Genomic DNA, 16243 nt, shown 5'->3' on the forward strand with positions numbered 1-16243 from the left:
TGACATGGTCAACTATTTCTTAATTGCTCATTAAGGACATTTAAATATACTTTATGAAAATAAACTAAGTCATTTTAGTTATTCCTTATAGCAGGGAATTATGCAGCTACTTGCATCAAAGAGAATTATAAGTGCAGTGACCACATACTATTGACCACATATTATTTAAGATAATTTTTACCTGTTATCCTGTTAGCACTCCCACTTTTAACAGTTTCCCAGTTTAAACAATATGGTTCCTTATTTATACATCTTTAAGATATAAGTTAAAAAGATGAGGATGAGAAAGTATTCTACAAAATAACTGGCCTTTATTATTTTTTCCTTATGGTGCTGGGGAATTGAGTCTATGGTTTCATGCATGCTGTTACCACTGATCAACATCCCCAGTCCATGGCCTACATTCTTGCAAGGGACAAGGGGTGGGGGGGTGAGGGGGTCCTGACAGTAATGACACTAACTGCAGTGTTTCACCACTACTGAGTGGATGCTTGACAGGAAAAATAAAATTGCTATAAAAGTGATTAAGGAGGGCTAGGATTGTGGCTCAGTGGTAGAATGCTCGCCTAGAATGCAAGAGGCAATGGGTTCAATCCTTAGCACCATGTAAATGTAAAGTAAGGATATTGTGTCCACCTAAAACTAATAAATAAATATTTTTTTAAAAAAGTGATTAAGGAAAATTTTGTGAGATTTGAATGTAAACAGTGGATTAAGTAACAATTTTATATTGATACTAAATTTTTGATTAAGAGAATGCCCCTTGGGCTGGGGTTGTGACTGAAGTGGTACAGTGCTCGCCTAGCATTTGTGGGGCACTGGGTTCAATCCTTAGCACCACATAAAAAAGTAAAAATAAAAATGTTGTGTCCACCCAAAACTAAAAAATAAATATCTTAAAAAAAAAAAAAGAGAGAGACTGCCCCTTGTATTTAAGGAATGTAAACTGAGGTATTCAGCACATCATGTTTACAACTTAACTCTGGATGATTTAGAAATTACATTCATATATACATACAGAGAAAGAGTACCATAAAACAAATATGGCAAATTGTTAACTTCACTTAAGACCACTTTAAGCATCTTGAAATTATTTCAAAATAGAAAGCTAACAAAATAAATAAAAAGATCAGTGGTGCTGGTGATCATAGGAAAGATGAACCTGTTAGAAAATAGTCTTCAATTATCTTTTGGAGTCTCTCTACAACTAACACTTAGTAGGAATCAACTAAAATATCATTTTTCATATAAAAACCAGAAAAATGTCATTATTAATTTTTTTTAGTTATAGGTGGACACAATGCCTTTATTTTATTTTTATTTATACGTGGTGCTGAGGATCGAACCCAGAGCCCCACACGTGTTAGACAAGGGCTCTACTGCAAGGCCTAACCCCAGCCCAAAATGTCATATTTTTAAAATCATGAATAAATATTATTACTCACCTCTTTCGAATTCTAGCATTAAATAGTGGTGCCTCAAAACGTGGATTTGTACCAACCAGAAGGACAACATCTGCCTCTTCTACACCAGCAATTGTAGTATTAAGAAGATAATTGGAACGCAAATCTGTGCTAGAAATACAATAAAGTACAAGTTTACTTTAAAGCTAATACATGCTGAAAGACCATGGAATAGTCCCACATCATCAGTCTCATGGCACTCTCAGATAAAAAATTTAAGAAGTATTTCTAAATTAAAATTTCTAATGTTTATTAATCAGTGGAACCTGCTATCTCCTATAGTTCTTGGTCTGACTTTGGTCTATATATGAAAATAAATTTGTGGATCTTGTGGAGAATCCATTATTAAGTCATTGATACCATAAAAAAACTTTGTTTACATAACATTAACTAACATGGAAAATGAGAGCCTGGACATAGCTTCATAATCCTCACCCAGCTCCTGCAGTGGGGAAGACCTCTTCAGTGCATAAGGTTTCAGAGTCCACTCTATTAAGCAAATCTTTCAGAGCTACTAGGGCTTCAGCATCTACCAAGCCACCTGCAACTGCTGCCACATCCTTGCCTTGAAAACTCTGCAACTAGAGATGGATGAAAAGGATATCACCAGGAAACCTACAGTCAGCGGAGACCACAATAAATTATTCAGAGAATAAAACAACAATCATTTTCAAATACAAAAAAAGTAACAAACTTCTAACTAAAAAGTTCTGCACTGATTAGTAATTTATTTAAATATGAGAAGCAACAGAGGTGTATGTGGGGCCAAGCCTAAGAACTCCGCTTGAATGGACACTGTTTATCTTATATGTAGGAATAAAGGGGCTTAAAAATGAGATCTGGAGAATGAAGACTGTGGAGTTAGGGATACTTTAAATGCAACATTTTCTTATCTACCATTCCTTCTAGGCCTTTGTCTATGTTGCTTTTTCGGGCCAGATAATCATTTCCCCCCCACTTTTTTTTTTTTTTAAACTTTGTTGTTGGAATTAAAATTTAGGGTTTTATGTACAACAAGCATGTTCAATACCACTGAGTAACACCCTAGCCCTTCCATTTTTGCTCTGTATTTATTCTTAGATTCATATTCATTCTTTGACTTTACATAAAAAATCACCTTCTCTAAGAAGGTATCTTTTTTCCCCTTATTTTTATTTATTTTTTTTAAAGAGAGAGTGAGAGAGAATTTTAATATTTTATTTATTTTTTCTTAGTTCTCGGCGGACACTACATCTTTGTTTGTATGTGGTGCTGAGGATCGAATCCGGGCCGCACGCACATCAGGCGAGCACGCTACCGCTTGAGCCACATCCCCAGCCCTTTCCCCTTATTTTTTTTTTCTTTTAAAGAGAGAGTGTGAGAGAGAGAGAGAGAGAGAGAGAGAGAGAGAGAGAGAGAGAGAATTTTTTAAATATTTATTTCTTAGTTCTCGGCGGACACAACATCTTTGCTGGTATGTGGTGCTGAGGATCGAACCCGGGCCGCATGCATGCCAGGCGAGCGCTCTACCGCTTAAGCCACATCCCCAGCCCTTCCCCTTATTTTTAATTGGTGCATTATAGATGTACACAATGGGATTTGCTGTCATATCTGTACATATACATAATGTAACTATAGTCAATATTATTCCCCACTATTTTCCCTTTCTCTTCCCCATGCCTTCCTCCTGGTCTCACTCCTCTACTCTACTGATCTCCCTTCAATTTTTTTTTTTGAAATAGGTACTATTTTATTCCTATTTATAAGTGAAGCCAAGAGAGGGTAACTCATAAAGTCATGGGTCTGAATATGTGAAAAAAATGAAATATCTTTCAGATATTAGCTTTTGAAAATGTGTCTCCCTTCAATTTTTATGAGATTTCCCCCTACCACCTTCTTTTCCTTTTTCCTCTCTAGCTTCCACATATGAGAGAAAACATATGACCCCTGACCTTCTGAGTTTGGCTAATTTTCGCTTAACATAATGTTCTCAGGTTCCATCTATTTTACTGCACATGACATCATTTTTTAAGAAAGCATCTTGAGGGGCTGGGGATGTGGCTCAAGCGGTAGCGCGCCCGCCTGGAATGCGTGCGGCCCGGGTTCGATCCTCCAGCACTGCATACAAACAAAGATGTTGTGTCCGCCAATAACTAACTAATAAATAAATAAATAAATAAATAAATAAAAAGAAAGCATCTTGATATGCTATTTGTTAGGCCTCCCTCTCCATGTCTTTCTCATATTAGTCCAGGTACAACTACGTAAAGCAGTGTAAGATAATTGCCTAATTATGCATATTTCTTTACTATAACATTGTGGGAAGGTAGGGATCATGTGTCAGTGGTCTGTATACCATATCTAGCATTACATCTAGCACATGGCTTTTAAAAAATATAAAATGAAAAGCGATCAATTATAATCTTGGTAACAGGAATGAAAGGAAGACCCTCTGGTAAAAATGTTTCTTGAAAAATCACACTGTATTTATTCTACATTTCTATTTTACCATTCCAGCTACACGAGACAGTGCATCTTCCCAGGAAGTATAGCTTAAAAGTCCCTTTTCGTTTCTGACCATCGGCTCGGTAAGTCTTTGACGTTTTAGCCCATCATAGGCAAATCTAGACAACAGAAATCACACCATTTCGTTTGTAGAATCTTGCTGAAGAGGCAAATATAATTTTCAAGTTTAAAATCTACAAGAAATGTTATTTAAATACAAGATAGGTTAACTATCAAACAGAATAAGTACCTAGAAACAAATAACTATTCTACATTTTTTTGGAGAGGAATTAGCAGATAATTTTATGAACATCACTTAAACCTTTTCAACTAGCTGAACAATTTTTTAAACTTACAACACAACAAAATACAATAGCTGAAAAGCCAAATCTATTTTTTTGTAGTTGTAGATGGACAGCATGTTTATTTTTATTTGTTTATTTTTATGTGATGCTGAGGATCAAACCCAGTGCCTCACACATACAAGGCAAGTGCTCTGCCACTGAGCTACAGACCCAGCCCCTAAACCATTACTTACAAAACTTGAGTACCTCTAGATATTTTTTCAAAACCATACTGTGCAAACTCCTATATTTAGCTTCTTTTTTCCGATGAACAATAATACCTTGAAAAACTATCTTAGTTTACTTCACTTTCTCCATGTGGGACGGAAAAATTTTTTTCTCCAGGTTAACACAAAAGCCAGCAATAAACCTAGGACCATTAATGCCAGTTTTGTCCCATTCTCTACATAAAAGCTCAGATTTCAATAGTATATATTCATTATCTAATTTACAAATATAAATATTTTCTTTTTTTGTGGGGGAGGTACTGGGGACTGAACTCAGGGGCACTCAACCACTGAGCCACATCCCCAGCCCTATTTTGTGTTTTATTTAGAGATAGGGTCTCACTGAGTTGCTTAGTGCCTCGCCATTGCTGAGGCTGGCTTTGAACTTATGATCCTCCTGTCTCAGCCTCCCGAGTGGCTGAGATTACAGGCATGCACCACCACGCCTGGCTACAAATATTTTTCATAAAAAATTATCATAAAATTTATTCTAAATCAATTGTAAAAGTTAAGGAAAACCAAATGGCATATACCTGGTTTTATCAGAGATCCATTCTTCATTGATGTCCTCATGCATTCGTGGCAAAATTCTCATTACCTCTCCAGTTCTTGTGCTAACCACAATATTACTTCCAACTGCATCCATTACATCAATGGATTCTGTCTTTCTGAGAAAATAACATATATTTACTATGTTCATTTTGAGAATAAGAACAATTTTTGTTACCTGGTTTTACAAAAAAAAAAAAATTATTATTATTTTTTTTTTGTACAATTCCATCTAAGTTTTTAGAAAATGAAACTCAGGGGGCTGGGAATGTGGCTCAAGCAGTAGCACGCTCAACTGGCATGTGTGCGGCCCGGGTTCGATCCTCAGCACCACATACAAACAAAGAGGTTGTGTCTGTTGAAAACTAAAAAATAAAAAATTAAAAAAAAAAAGATTACAGATCAGGGCTGAGAATATAGCTTAGTCAGTAGAGTGCTTATTAAAAAAAAAAAAATGAAACTCAGAGGAATTACAATAATAAAGTATGCCCATATTTGAACACATCATATAAATTCCTAATGTAATAATGAAGCCTTTAAACCTATTGTCTGACACAGAAGTCAATTTTTAAAAAAATATTTATTCTTAAGTTTTAGGTGGACACAATATCTTTATTTTACATTCATGTGGTGCTGAGGATCGAACTCAGTGCCTTGTGCATGCCAGGTGAGCACTCTACCACTGAGCCACAATCCCAGCCCCCACACAAGTCAATTTAAAAGGGCTACAACTAGCTAAATCTGGGGCAATTTGAGCATCAAAATAAATAGCAAGGGCAGAATTTTTGGCTATAGCTAATTAAAGAGCTCAATATATTTCTCCTTCCAAAAAGCAAAACCAAAGCTAGAAAAAAATTGACAAAAAAAACACAACACACCATTTCAGAAAAGGCATACAATTTAAAGGCATCTACCAAAAGCATACAACAGAGTGAGAAGCTTTTTTGGGGGGCGGGGGGAAGGGATGACCAGAGATTGAACTTAGGGGCACTCAACCACTGGGCCACATCCCTAGCCCTATTTATTTTTTTTTTGTATTTTATTTACAGACAGGGTCTCACTGAGTTGCTTAGAGCCTTACCATTGCTGAGGCTGGCTGTGAACTTTCGATCCTTCTATGCCTCCCAAAACGCTGGGATTACAAGGTGTTACAGGTATGCGCCACCGTGCCATATCTGTTTTTCATGCTTTGCTTTGCTTTGAGTAAGAACAGTAAAAATCTGTAGTGGTCTAATTTGGTGCAACACCTATCCCCCTCTTCACCATCTGGAATTTCTTCCAGGGTGGGACAGGGAGAATATGTGATTACACAATTTGGAGCAAGGGGCAAACTTGCCTGTAAACATGGTATCTTGGAGGTCCTTATAGCTCATGAGCATCAAGAGTGCACTAGGGTGAGGTTGTAGTCATCTGGGGCAACCATTCTGACACGAGAGAGGGCCTTACTATTCAAACACTGTTGGACAACACCGAGACTCAGAAGACTCAAGACAAAGTAAAAGCTGGTGCTGTAGTTTGGATCTGGAAAGTTTCCCACAAAGACCCATGTGTTAAAAGCTTGGTTCCCAGTCCTTGGTGCTATTGGAAGGTAATGTAACTTTTAAGAGGTGATATCTAATGGGAACACATCCTGACAAGATGTGTTGCTCCACCACAGGCCCAGAAGCAATGTGGCCAGCCAAATGTGGGCTGAAACCTACAAAACTGTGAGGCAAATAAAATTTTTAAGTTGATTAGCTCAGATTGTTACAGAAACAAAAGCTGACTATCATAGCTGGTCTGAGTTGAAAAATGGCCTGAACTTTGAATATGCTCCTCTATCTACCCATTGGCAGAGGATGGAAGTCGTACTGGCTCATTATTTGAGCACAATCATCTGACTACTAAGCTATGCTGACACAGGCAATTTCTAAGAAATTGCACATAAAAATAAATATTAAAATACATTCAAGGAGGGGCTGGGGCTGTGGCTTAGTGGCAGAGCACTTGCCTAGCAAGGATGAGGCCTTGGGCTCGATCCTCAGCACCACATAAAAATAAATAAACAAAACACAGATATTGTGTCCATCTATAACTAAAAAAAATTAAAAAAAATACATTCAAGGAAAACCATTAAATTAAAGGAGAAGTATGACAACTATGAGTCAAGAGATTCTCAGTAAGAAGAGAAATTATTATTATCATTATTATTTTGTGGAACTGGGGAATGAATCTAGAGCTTTATGTATGCTAGACAAACATTCTACACTGAGCTATATACCCAGCCCATTTTTAAAATTTTGAGGCAAGTTCTCACTAACTTGCCTGGGCTGGCCTTAAACTTGTGAATTTGTGATTTCTGTCCAGCCAGAAACTATTTTTTTAAGCAACAACAAACAAACTCAGAAATTAAAAAGCTGGAGTTGAAAAATATAAACTTTAAAATAAGCCAGGCACAGTGGTACACATCTATAATCCCAGTGACTTGGGAGGCTGAGGCATGAGGATCACAGCTTTGAGGGCAGCCTTGGCAACTTGCAAGGCCCTACATCAAAATCAAAATAAAAAGGATGGGAGATGGAGCTTAGTGGTAAATGTCCATAGGTTCAATCCCTCTTCACAAACAACAATAAAAACTGGAGAGAAATTTTTTTAATACATTTCAAGAACCTTAAAAATATTCTCACCTGTTCTATCTACCTACTCCATTTCTTGGTTTTATCAAAAGAATCAGAATAGCAATGTTTTTTACAGATTTACAATTATAGAGTTACAAACGAGCTAAACATATACTAGGGGCTGGGGCTGTAGCTCAGTGGCAGAGCACCTGCCTAGCATGCATGAGGCACTAGGTTCGATCCTCAGCACCACATAAAAATAAATAAAATAAAGGCATTCTGTCCATCTACATCTACAAAAAAGAAAAAAAATTAAAAAATAAATAAACATATACTAACAGGAGATGGTTAAATAAAATATGACATTTCCACATGGTTGAAAACAATGTACAATAAGAGACTATAAATTTAAAGTATCAAGACTATTTTACACCTTGAAAGAACGTGTGAAAAGAATAATTTTGTAAATAAGTACTTTAGAATTAATTTTCAAGAAAGTGACAATTAATTTACACAAGATTCATCCTATCCTTCAATATAACTACTTATATTCCAATAAAATGATTTTACAAACAAAATAACAAATAAAAACTTAGCAAACAAAATAATTAAAACTCAGGAAGAGGGGCTACAGTTGTGGCTCAGCTGCAGAGTGCTCCCCTAACATGGGTGAGGCTCTGAGTTTGATTCTCAGCACCATATAAAAATAAAGATATTATGTTCAACTAAAAAAAAAAAAAAAAAAAGAATCACTCAGAAAGAAAATGACACTGAACATTCTTTGAACAGTAATAAATTATATTAAAAAACAAATTGTCAAAGAAGATCAATACCTTGTTTCCCAAGGCCGTGCAGTAAAGGCATAGGGCTTAGAGGTTAGGGCACCTACAGGGCAGATATCAATGATATTCCCAGATAATTCAGACATGAACATTTTTTCAACATATGTGCCAACTTGCATATCATTTCCTCTGCCTGTTGTTCCCAGATCATCTACTCCTGCAATCTCACTTGCAAACCTGTAAGATAAAAATATGCTGTCAAATGGTTGAGTCCAGAAAATTTTTTCCTGTTAATGGTCACAAAGAATATGATATTCAAAACACTAAAAAGCCATGAGTATATTTTCAGTGGTGAGCACAGTCCTTGAATAAAGACAATTCAATAAATATTTGCATTTAATTGAGATACAATATGCAAACAGAAAACTGTACAAATCCTAGGCAGACAGCTCAACAAGTTATCTTAGGATGAATACTTGTAGGGTTTAATTTTTATTTAACTTTTTTAGTTTGTTTTTCTTGTAGTACTAGGGATTGAACTCAGGGGCACTCTACACTGAGTTATATCCCGAGTCTTTTTTTTTTTTTTTTTTTTTTTTAACTTTTTGAGACAGGGTTTTGCTAAGTTTCTCATGCTGGCCTCAAATTTGTGATCCTCCTGCCTCAGTCTTTCAAGTGGCTGGAGTTACAGGCATACACCACATACCCAGTTCAATTTTACTTTTTAAATTCACCTTAAGTTGATATTAATTGAAAGTGAACAATTTACTCATTTATTGGCCTTTTTTTTTTTTGGTACCAGGGATTAAACTCAGGGGCACTCAATCACTGAGATCCATCCCTAGCCCTATTTTGTATTTTATTTCTAGACAGGGTCTCACTGAGTTGCTTAGAGTGTCACCATTGCTGAGGCTGGGTTTGAAATCTCAATCCTCCTGCCTCAGACTCCCAAGCCACCGGGATTACAGGAGTGTGTCAACGTGTCCGGCCCACTTATTGGCATACTAAAACCAGAAGCCTTCTTCCCCCACTAAACAAAAATTGCCCTCCTTTCCATTGTTATTCCACTAACTTCTGTGAACATTTACAATAATATTACAGAAGAGAGAAAAAAATTACCTGATGCATCGAGTACACTGTATGCATCTAGTCATGATGGTCTTTACCAATGGCCCGATGTTCTTGTCTTCCACAGCCCGTTTACCCTCTAAAAATCGGCTCCTATCACTTCCAAACATCATGGACTGATCCTTAAGCAGACAAAAGAGTCAATCTAAGGCTACCAATGAAATTAAAACTTGAGAGAATCAAAAAGATTTAAAAAACTATACTAAATACCTGCAGATCACATTCGCCTCCCTGGTCACAAATGGGACAGTCCAATGGGTGATTGGCTAGTAAGAACTCCATCACCCCTTCTCTGTATGAAAAATTGAAATACATAAAATAACATCAAAATACACTCTACTGTCATGTATATCTAAAAAAGAATAAATTTTTTAAAATGTCATAAATAAACTAGCACTCCGAATGGTTTACCTATAGGCTACTTATCTTCACAGATAAATTTTTTCTTATACAGGGAGTAATGATTTTACATGCATTATAAGAAATGCAAATGTAACTATCATTCTGGAAGTACTAAACAAAATTTGAAAACTGTTTAAGAGTCTTGGATAAAATATCACTAGAGAATCTAGGAAATTATAACTTTTAACAATATTTAAGTATATATAAGTATATATTGTTAAAAGTTGTTGAAAGGGCTTCTGAAAATTAAATTAGATTTAATTTAGTACGATTACTAATAATAATTGTACTAAATTAAATCTAAATTCTTTTTCATCACAACTTGAGCAAGTTACTAAACAAGGGTCTTAAATGATGATTCCATTTTAAAGTTAATTCCATAAATCCCTGACTTGACTTCCTTATACGTGTACTTATCTCCATTACTTTTATAAGCCAAGCACACCAACTTCTTCAGAGTTAGATACTAAATTTCTAGTCAATGGGAGGTCTAAATATCATGTTAAGAAAGTCTACTACATTAGTAACAACAAAGTACCTGGCTTTCTTAGATTTTTCTGAGTTTGTCAGGATATTCCAACCCTTCATTACTGGCATAGCACAAGCAGCTACAACCTGGAATTTCAACAGAAAAATTCATATCTATATTTAACATTAAATTACATAACAGCATTAAGTTATATATTCAAAAACAAACATGGGGCTGGGGTAGTACCACTGCTCAGCGGTAGAGTGCTCGCCTAGCATGCACGAGGCGCTGGGTTCGATCCTCAGCACCACATAAATGTAAAATGAACATATTGTGTCCACCTAAAACTAAAAACTAAAAAATAAACAAGCAAAAAACAATATTTTTCCAGATAGAATTTTCCAACTTTTCATTGTTATAATATGGATAATCTGGTATTTCACATTCTTCCTATAAACAATTAAGATATTGCTATGATTTGGACATGATTTATCCTCCAAAGGTTTAGGTGCTGGAAGCATGGTCCCCAGACTAATGGTATTGAAAGGTGGAGGGACCTCTTAAGAGGTAGAGCCTAATGGAAGGTTATAGAATTCCAACAGATTAATGCTGGTCTCTGAGGTTAGGTCTCAGAGGAGTAGATTAGTTCCAGTTAGTGTGTTATTATAAAAAGCAAGGTGAGACCCCACCCTGGTCTCTTGCTTCCTCTTTTGCCACGTTATGAAGCTACCAGAGATCCTCTCAGCAAAGGCCAGCCAGACAGGAATGCCTCATTTTGGGACTTTTAGCATCTCAACTGTGAGCTAAATAATCTCTTTATAAAGATCATAAAGTACCTAGTCTCAGATATATTTTTTAAATAGCAAAACAAAACAAACTAAGACACTCTATTTCTTAAATATATTCTAATAGCTGATGCATTTTTTTTTTTATTCTGCTGTGAAACAGAACATCATAAAACTATACTTTCATTTGTAGGTGCTACTAACCACCAAAATGCAATTAAACTACTCAAAGTGAACTTCTTCACTACAACCCTTCTCTCGAGTGAAAATGGTACCACATAACCACTTTAAATGTGCTACTTGGCAAATCATATTTAATTTCTAGACCCATTACAATTATATGGCACTTAGATTCATAAGGCACTTCTATCAATGTATTTCTAGTTTTGAAACAAATAAGTCAACTGTGCCTCCCCCAAAAAAACATTGAATTTGCAGATAATAAGTAAACAGGGCTAAGTTCTCCTCTACGACAGTACTGACTTTAAATAAAGTTTGTGGCAAGATTTACTGTTTTCTGCCTTCTACAGCATGGTGTGGAATTATAGGAATTAAGTACCTTAGGAGCTTTCTCAATTTCAACAAGGCACATCCTGCAGTTTCCAGCAACAGATAACCTTTCGTGATAACAAAATCGAGGGATCTGCATGCCAACCTTCTCACAAGCCTATAAGACAAAATTTTTTAAAAATGTGCATTAGAGGGGGCTGGGGATGTGGCTCAAGTGGTAGCGCGCTCGCCTGGCATGCGTGCGGCCCAGGTTCGATCCTCAGCACCACATACCAACAAAGATGTTGTGTCCACCGAGAACTAAAAAATAAATATTAAAAATTCTCTCTCTCTCTCTCCTCTCTCACTCTCTCTTTAAAAAAAAATGCAAAAAAAAAAAAATCCTCAACACTGCATAAAAATAAATAAAATAAAGTATTAAAAAAAAAAATTTGCATTAGAGCCAGATGTCTTGATGTACACCTGTAAGCTCAATGACTTGGGAAGCTGAAGAAGGGGGATCACAAGTTCAAAGGCAGGCTTAGCGACTTAGCAAGACCATGTCTCAAAAAAATAAAATAAAATAAAATAAAAAGGGCCAGGGATGTGGCTCAGTGGTTAAGCATCCCTGGGTTCAATCCCCAGTATTCCCCCTACCCCCGCCAAAATCAGCATTGGAATAATCTGACTTCATTGCTGTTCTTGTCAAAATAGAAGGGGGTGGGGAGGCCACTTTATTTTTCCTGTCCATAAATATCTGTATTTTCACCCATTCTTATTTCATTTCTGATAACCTCCTTTTTTGATTCTTGATTTGCACCCCTGTTGGCGCTGAAGCTGCCCCAAGAGATCTAAGACCCATCATCATGCCTTGATCTTATGTGAAAGAGAAACTGGATAAAGTATTCTCAGACTGACTTCCCACATCTGTTCTAAAGCACTGTCTACAAAGGCTCCCCCTTAAACTTTGTTCCAGTGGTTTCATATATGGACTTCCTTCCTTCCTTCCTTTGGATTAGAGATACCTCTCACATCATCTAGCTGGCTATTATCTAGTTCTGTCTTTGGCTCCATACACCCAGCCCAGGACTCACATTCTTACACTAGCTGAAGCTCTTCCCAGTTTCTTTTTGCCAAGAGAGAAGAATTAGCCTCACTCTACCAATTACTACCCTCCTTCTCTGCAAGTTCCTTCTTCTATTAGTCTATAAACATGTTCAAATTTCCTCTACACTAGTTCTTCAATCCTCTGCTCTCACTCTAATCTTATCAACTTTCAATTTTTTAACTGTTTAGTTAGGGAAAATGTGTTTAACCATTTAGTCCACAAAAATGTGCTAGATGCAGCAGGTATAAAAATGAAACACTGTCATAGCCTTCATACTAGGTCACATTCTACATGATGACTAAACTTAAACCTTTAGCCATAGTCCAGATATTTCACTTCTCTAAACTTCAGACTTAAATAGGCATTTGAATATGTAGTTCTATAGACAGCTTAAATTTAACCTGTTTCTATCCCCTACATACAAATAAGCTAAAAAACAAAAACCCATTTAAACAAACAAACAAAAAAAAAACTCCTGTTCTCTATCAGGTCTAAAGGCCTGTTTATCTGAGTCTTATTATCCCTTGAATACATCCTTCTTGTTTTCAATTCCACTACTACTATCTATTTTAGGCTTTTTAAAATTTAGTGTTTCATAAATACAAGATATTTTTTTCCTTTTCCCACACTGGTTTTGCTGTTCTCCAAACTATCATCCTCTACAGTCATTGTCAAGTGTTTACTAGCTTTCAAATTTTCCAAAGGTCCAACAACAAGCTCTTTAATTGGCAAATATTTTATTTCATGACTAGCCCTACCCCTCCTCATACCTTGATTTTCTGCTATCTCATCTCCTACATATACCTCATGTTTTATCAATACCAAACTATTTGAGGCTTCCTAAATACAAGTTATCTGCCTTAATTATTTTTCCACAGAAAATGCACATTGTCCTTATTCACATATAAACATACCTACTCATCCTTTAAAACTTCCTCAGGGATTGTATGAGATGCCCCTGACATCTCTTTCTGCTACCACCTATTCTATGCCAAAATACTTTCCATTGCACCTTGAACATATTTCTGTTACATATTTAGTGCTTTGTATCAATGCCTCACAGATAATCTAGAAATGACTGTTGAAATAAACAATGAACATTTAGTTCTGTGCTGATCTGCAGATGGAATGAAGCATCACTTCTCATGACCAAATCTGTTATATTTCTGGGGGAAGTTGGAACATTGAGTATTTAAGGCATGAATTCAAAATATTCCACCATCTACATACCTGCATTATAGGACACATTCCTAGAAATTATTAAAATTCAAGTTACATGAAAGTTAAAAGCATCAAGCAGGCCCACAACAAAATAAGGTTATATTTTCCCACTTACCTATAGTAACCAAAAATTTATTTTAGAGAACTTCAAATTTCTTAATGGGTATCATTTGGAAGGCAGAAGTGAAACAAAAGAACTACCACCATAGTTCACTAAGACTGTAAAACACATATAAATGATAGTTTACTTTGAAATATCACAACTGAAAATCCAACTAGTGTCATATAATGTTGTTATATGTAGTGGGGTTTTTTTTAGAATAAACAATATAAAGGAATTACTTTTTTTTTTTTAATCGAAGAACACACTCACAAAAATAAAGAATTAGAATATATGCTTACTTGGAGGACAGTAGTCCCTGGTTCCACCATGACAGACTGACCATCAACGAATACTTCAATCAAGTTGCTTGCTGCTGTGGCAGTAGTTCGAACTGACCATCAAAACAATGAGGTGAAAAATTAACATCACATAAACACTGCATTCAAAATGTTTCTTCATTTCATACTTATTTCTTATTTCTCTAGATATAAACTCAAGCCTGAATATCAAAGTACGATTGTCTACTTTTATTTATTCATTTATTTTTGGTACCAAGTATTGAACCCAGGGGCTCTTAACCACTGAGCCACATCTCCAGCCCTTTTTAATATCTTATTTAGAGACAAAGTCTTGCTGAGTTGCTTAGGGCCTCGCTAAGTTGCTGAGGCTGGCTTTGAACTTGTAATCCTCCTGCCTCAGCCTCCCAAGCTGTTGGAATTATAGGCTTGCACCACTATGCTCCCCCCCCCACAGTTTTATTCTGAAAATTATTCTGTCAACTTAAATAATTTGTCTCTATTTTTAAATTTTTTTCTTTTTAGATATATATTACAGTAGAGTATATTTGGACATATTGTACATACATGAAAATATGGAATACTTCACAAATTTATATGTCATCCTTGCACAGGGGTCATGCTAATCTTCTCTGACTCGTTCCAATTTTAGTATACATGCTACTGAAGTGAACACTGTATTTTTATTTAAAACATGTTACGGGTATAAGGTTTAGACCAATTTTTACAAAGATAAAGTCTCATATACACAAATGTAAAAACAAAACACAACTTACCATATCCTTTAGGAGACTTAGAAAGGCCCACTAAGGCCCTTCTAACAGGTATCCTTAACATATTGCTAAAAATAAAACAAAGAGTTATATTATTATAGGGAAAAAACCCCACATAATTACAAACTTTTTAGTTCTGTTTTGTAGCACTTCATATATAATATGCCATTAAGCATTTACAAGTTCTGATATTAAATTTTTCCCTCAAGTTCTTTTTTTTTTTTTTTTTTTTTTGGTACCGGGGATTAAACCAAGGGGTGCTTAACCACTGGGCCACATCCCCAGCCCCTTTTTATATTTTATTTAGAGACAGGATCTTGCTGAGTTGCTTAGGGTTTCACCAAGTTGCTAGGCTGGCTCTGAACTTGTGATCCTCCTGCCTCAGCCACTCCTGCCTTCCCTCAAATTCTACAGATAATAATCTCAGAAACTTTAAGGGATTTGTACAATGCCAATCAGCTCAGAAGGAGTAGCTAGTGTATAAATTTGTTTTTTATTTCATTTATTTATTTATTTATTGGTAGCAGGGATTAAACCCAGGGGTGTTTTACTACTGAGCTACATTCCTAGTCCCTTTTATTTTTCTTGAGTTGCTTGGATTACAGGTTTGTGCCACCGTGCTTAGCTCTAAATTTGGACTTTCTAATACTATGGAAAAGGCAGTTTTGCTATTTTATAACCACAAAGAAAAGATAAAATTTAAATCACTACAGTATAGAAAAATAAACAAGAATGACTGAATTTATCATTAACACTGTGTAAAATAAAGCTTTTCTGTCTTTTCTACAAGCATCCATTCTATCATTGGGTGTGTTCTAAGTGTAGTCACCTCCTAAATGCTCCTGAAATATACTGAGATAGTTTGCAAGAAAGTCTTCTCTGTGTCTTAAGATCTGTTTTCAGTGCTAAGTAGTACATTTACCTTATTAGATTTGCAATTATATGTTTACATACTCTCATTATACGATGAACTCTATCTTCAGTACCTATCCTCAAGGCTTAAAGTAAGCTTTAAAACAGTGG

The 16243-nt window shown here is 35.8% G+C and overlaps 1 protein-coding gene across 3 annotated transcripts in view; it reads right to left on the reverse strand.

Moving 5' to 3' along the window:
* Window positions 1-16243, reverse strand: part of NDUFS1 (NADH:ubiquinone oxidoreductase core subunit S1) — a 36913-nt gene that overhangs the window by 17322 nt on the left and 3348 nt on the right. For all 3 annotated transcript variants that reach the window (XM_081262499.1, XM_081262500.1, XM_081262501.1), the window contains exons 2-12: window positions 15224-15288; window positions 14451-14542; window positions 11790-11897; window positions 10515-10591; window positions 9785-9866; window positions 9566-9696; window positions 8498-8683; window positions 5052-5186; window positions 3952-4066; window positions 1899-2044; window positions 1446-1574 (exon numbers count right to left, since the gene is read on the reverse strand). In XM_081262499.1, coding sequence (XP_081118625.1) covers window positions 1446-1574; window positions 1899-2044; window positions 3952-4066; window positions 5052-5186; window positions 8498-8683; window positions 9566-9696; window positions 9785-9866; window positions 10515-10591; window positions 11790-11897; window positions 14451-14542; window positions 15224-15284 — 1262 coding nt within the window. In that variant the 5' untranslated portion in view covers window positions 15285-15288. The remainder of the gene's footprint in view (window positions 1-1445; window positions 1575-1898; window positions 2045-3951; window positions 4067-5051; window positions 5187-8497; window positions 8684-9565; window positions 9697-9784; window positions 9867-10514; window positions 10592-11789; window positions 11898-14450; window positions 14543-15223; window positions 15289-16243) is intronic.

The sequence above is a fragment of the Spermophilus citellus genome (genome assembly GCF_964194105.1).
Source record: "Spermophilus citellus genome assembly, chromosome: 11".
Taxonomy (NCBI): domain Eukaryota; kingdom Metazoa; phylum Chordata; class Mammalia; order Rodentia; family Sciuridae; genus Spermophilus; species Spermophilus citellus.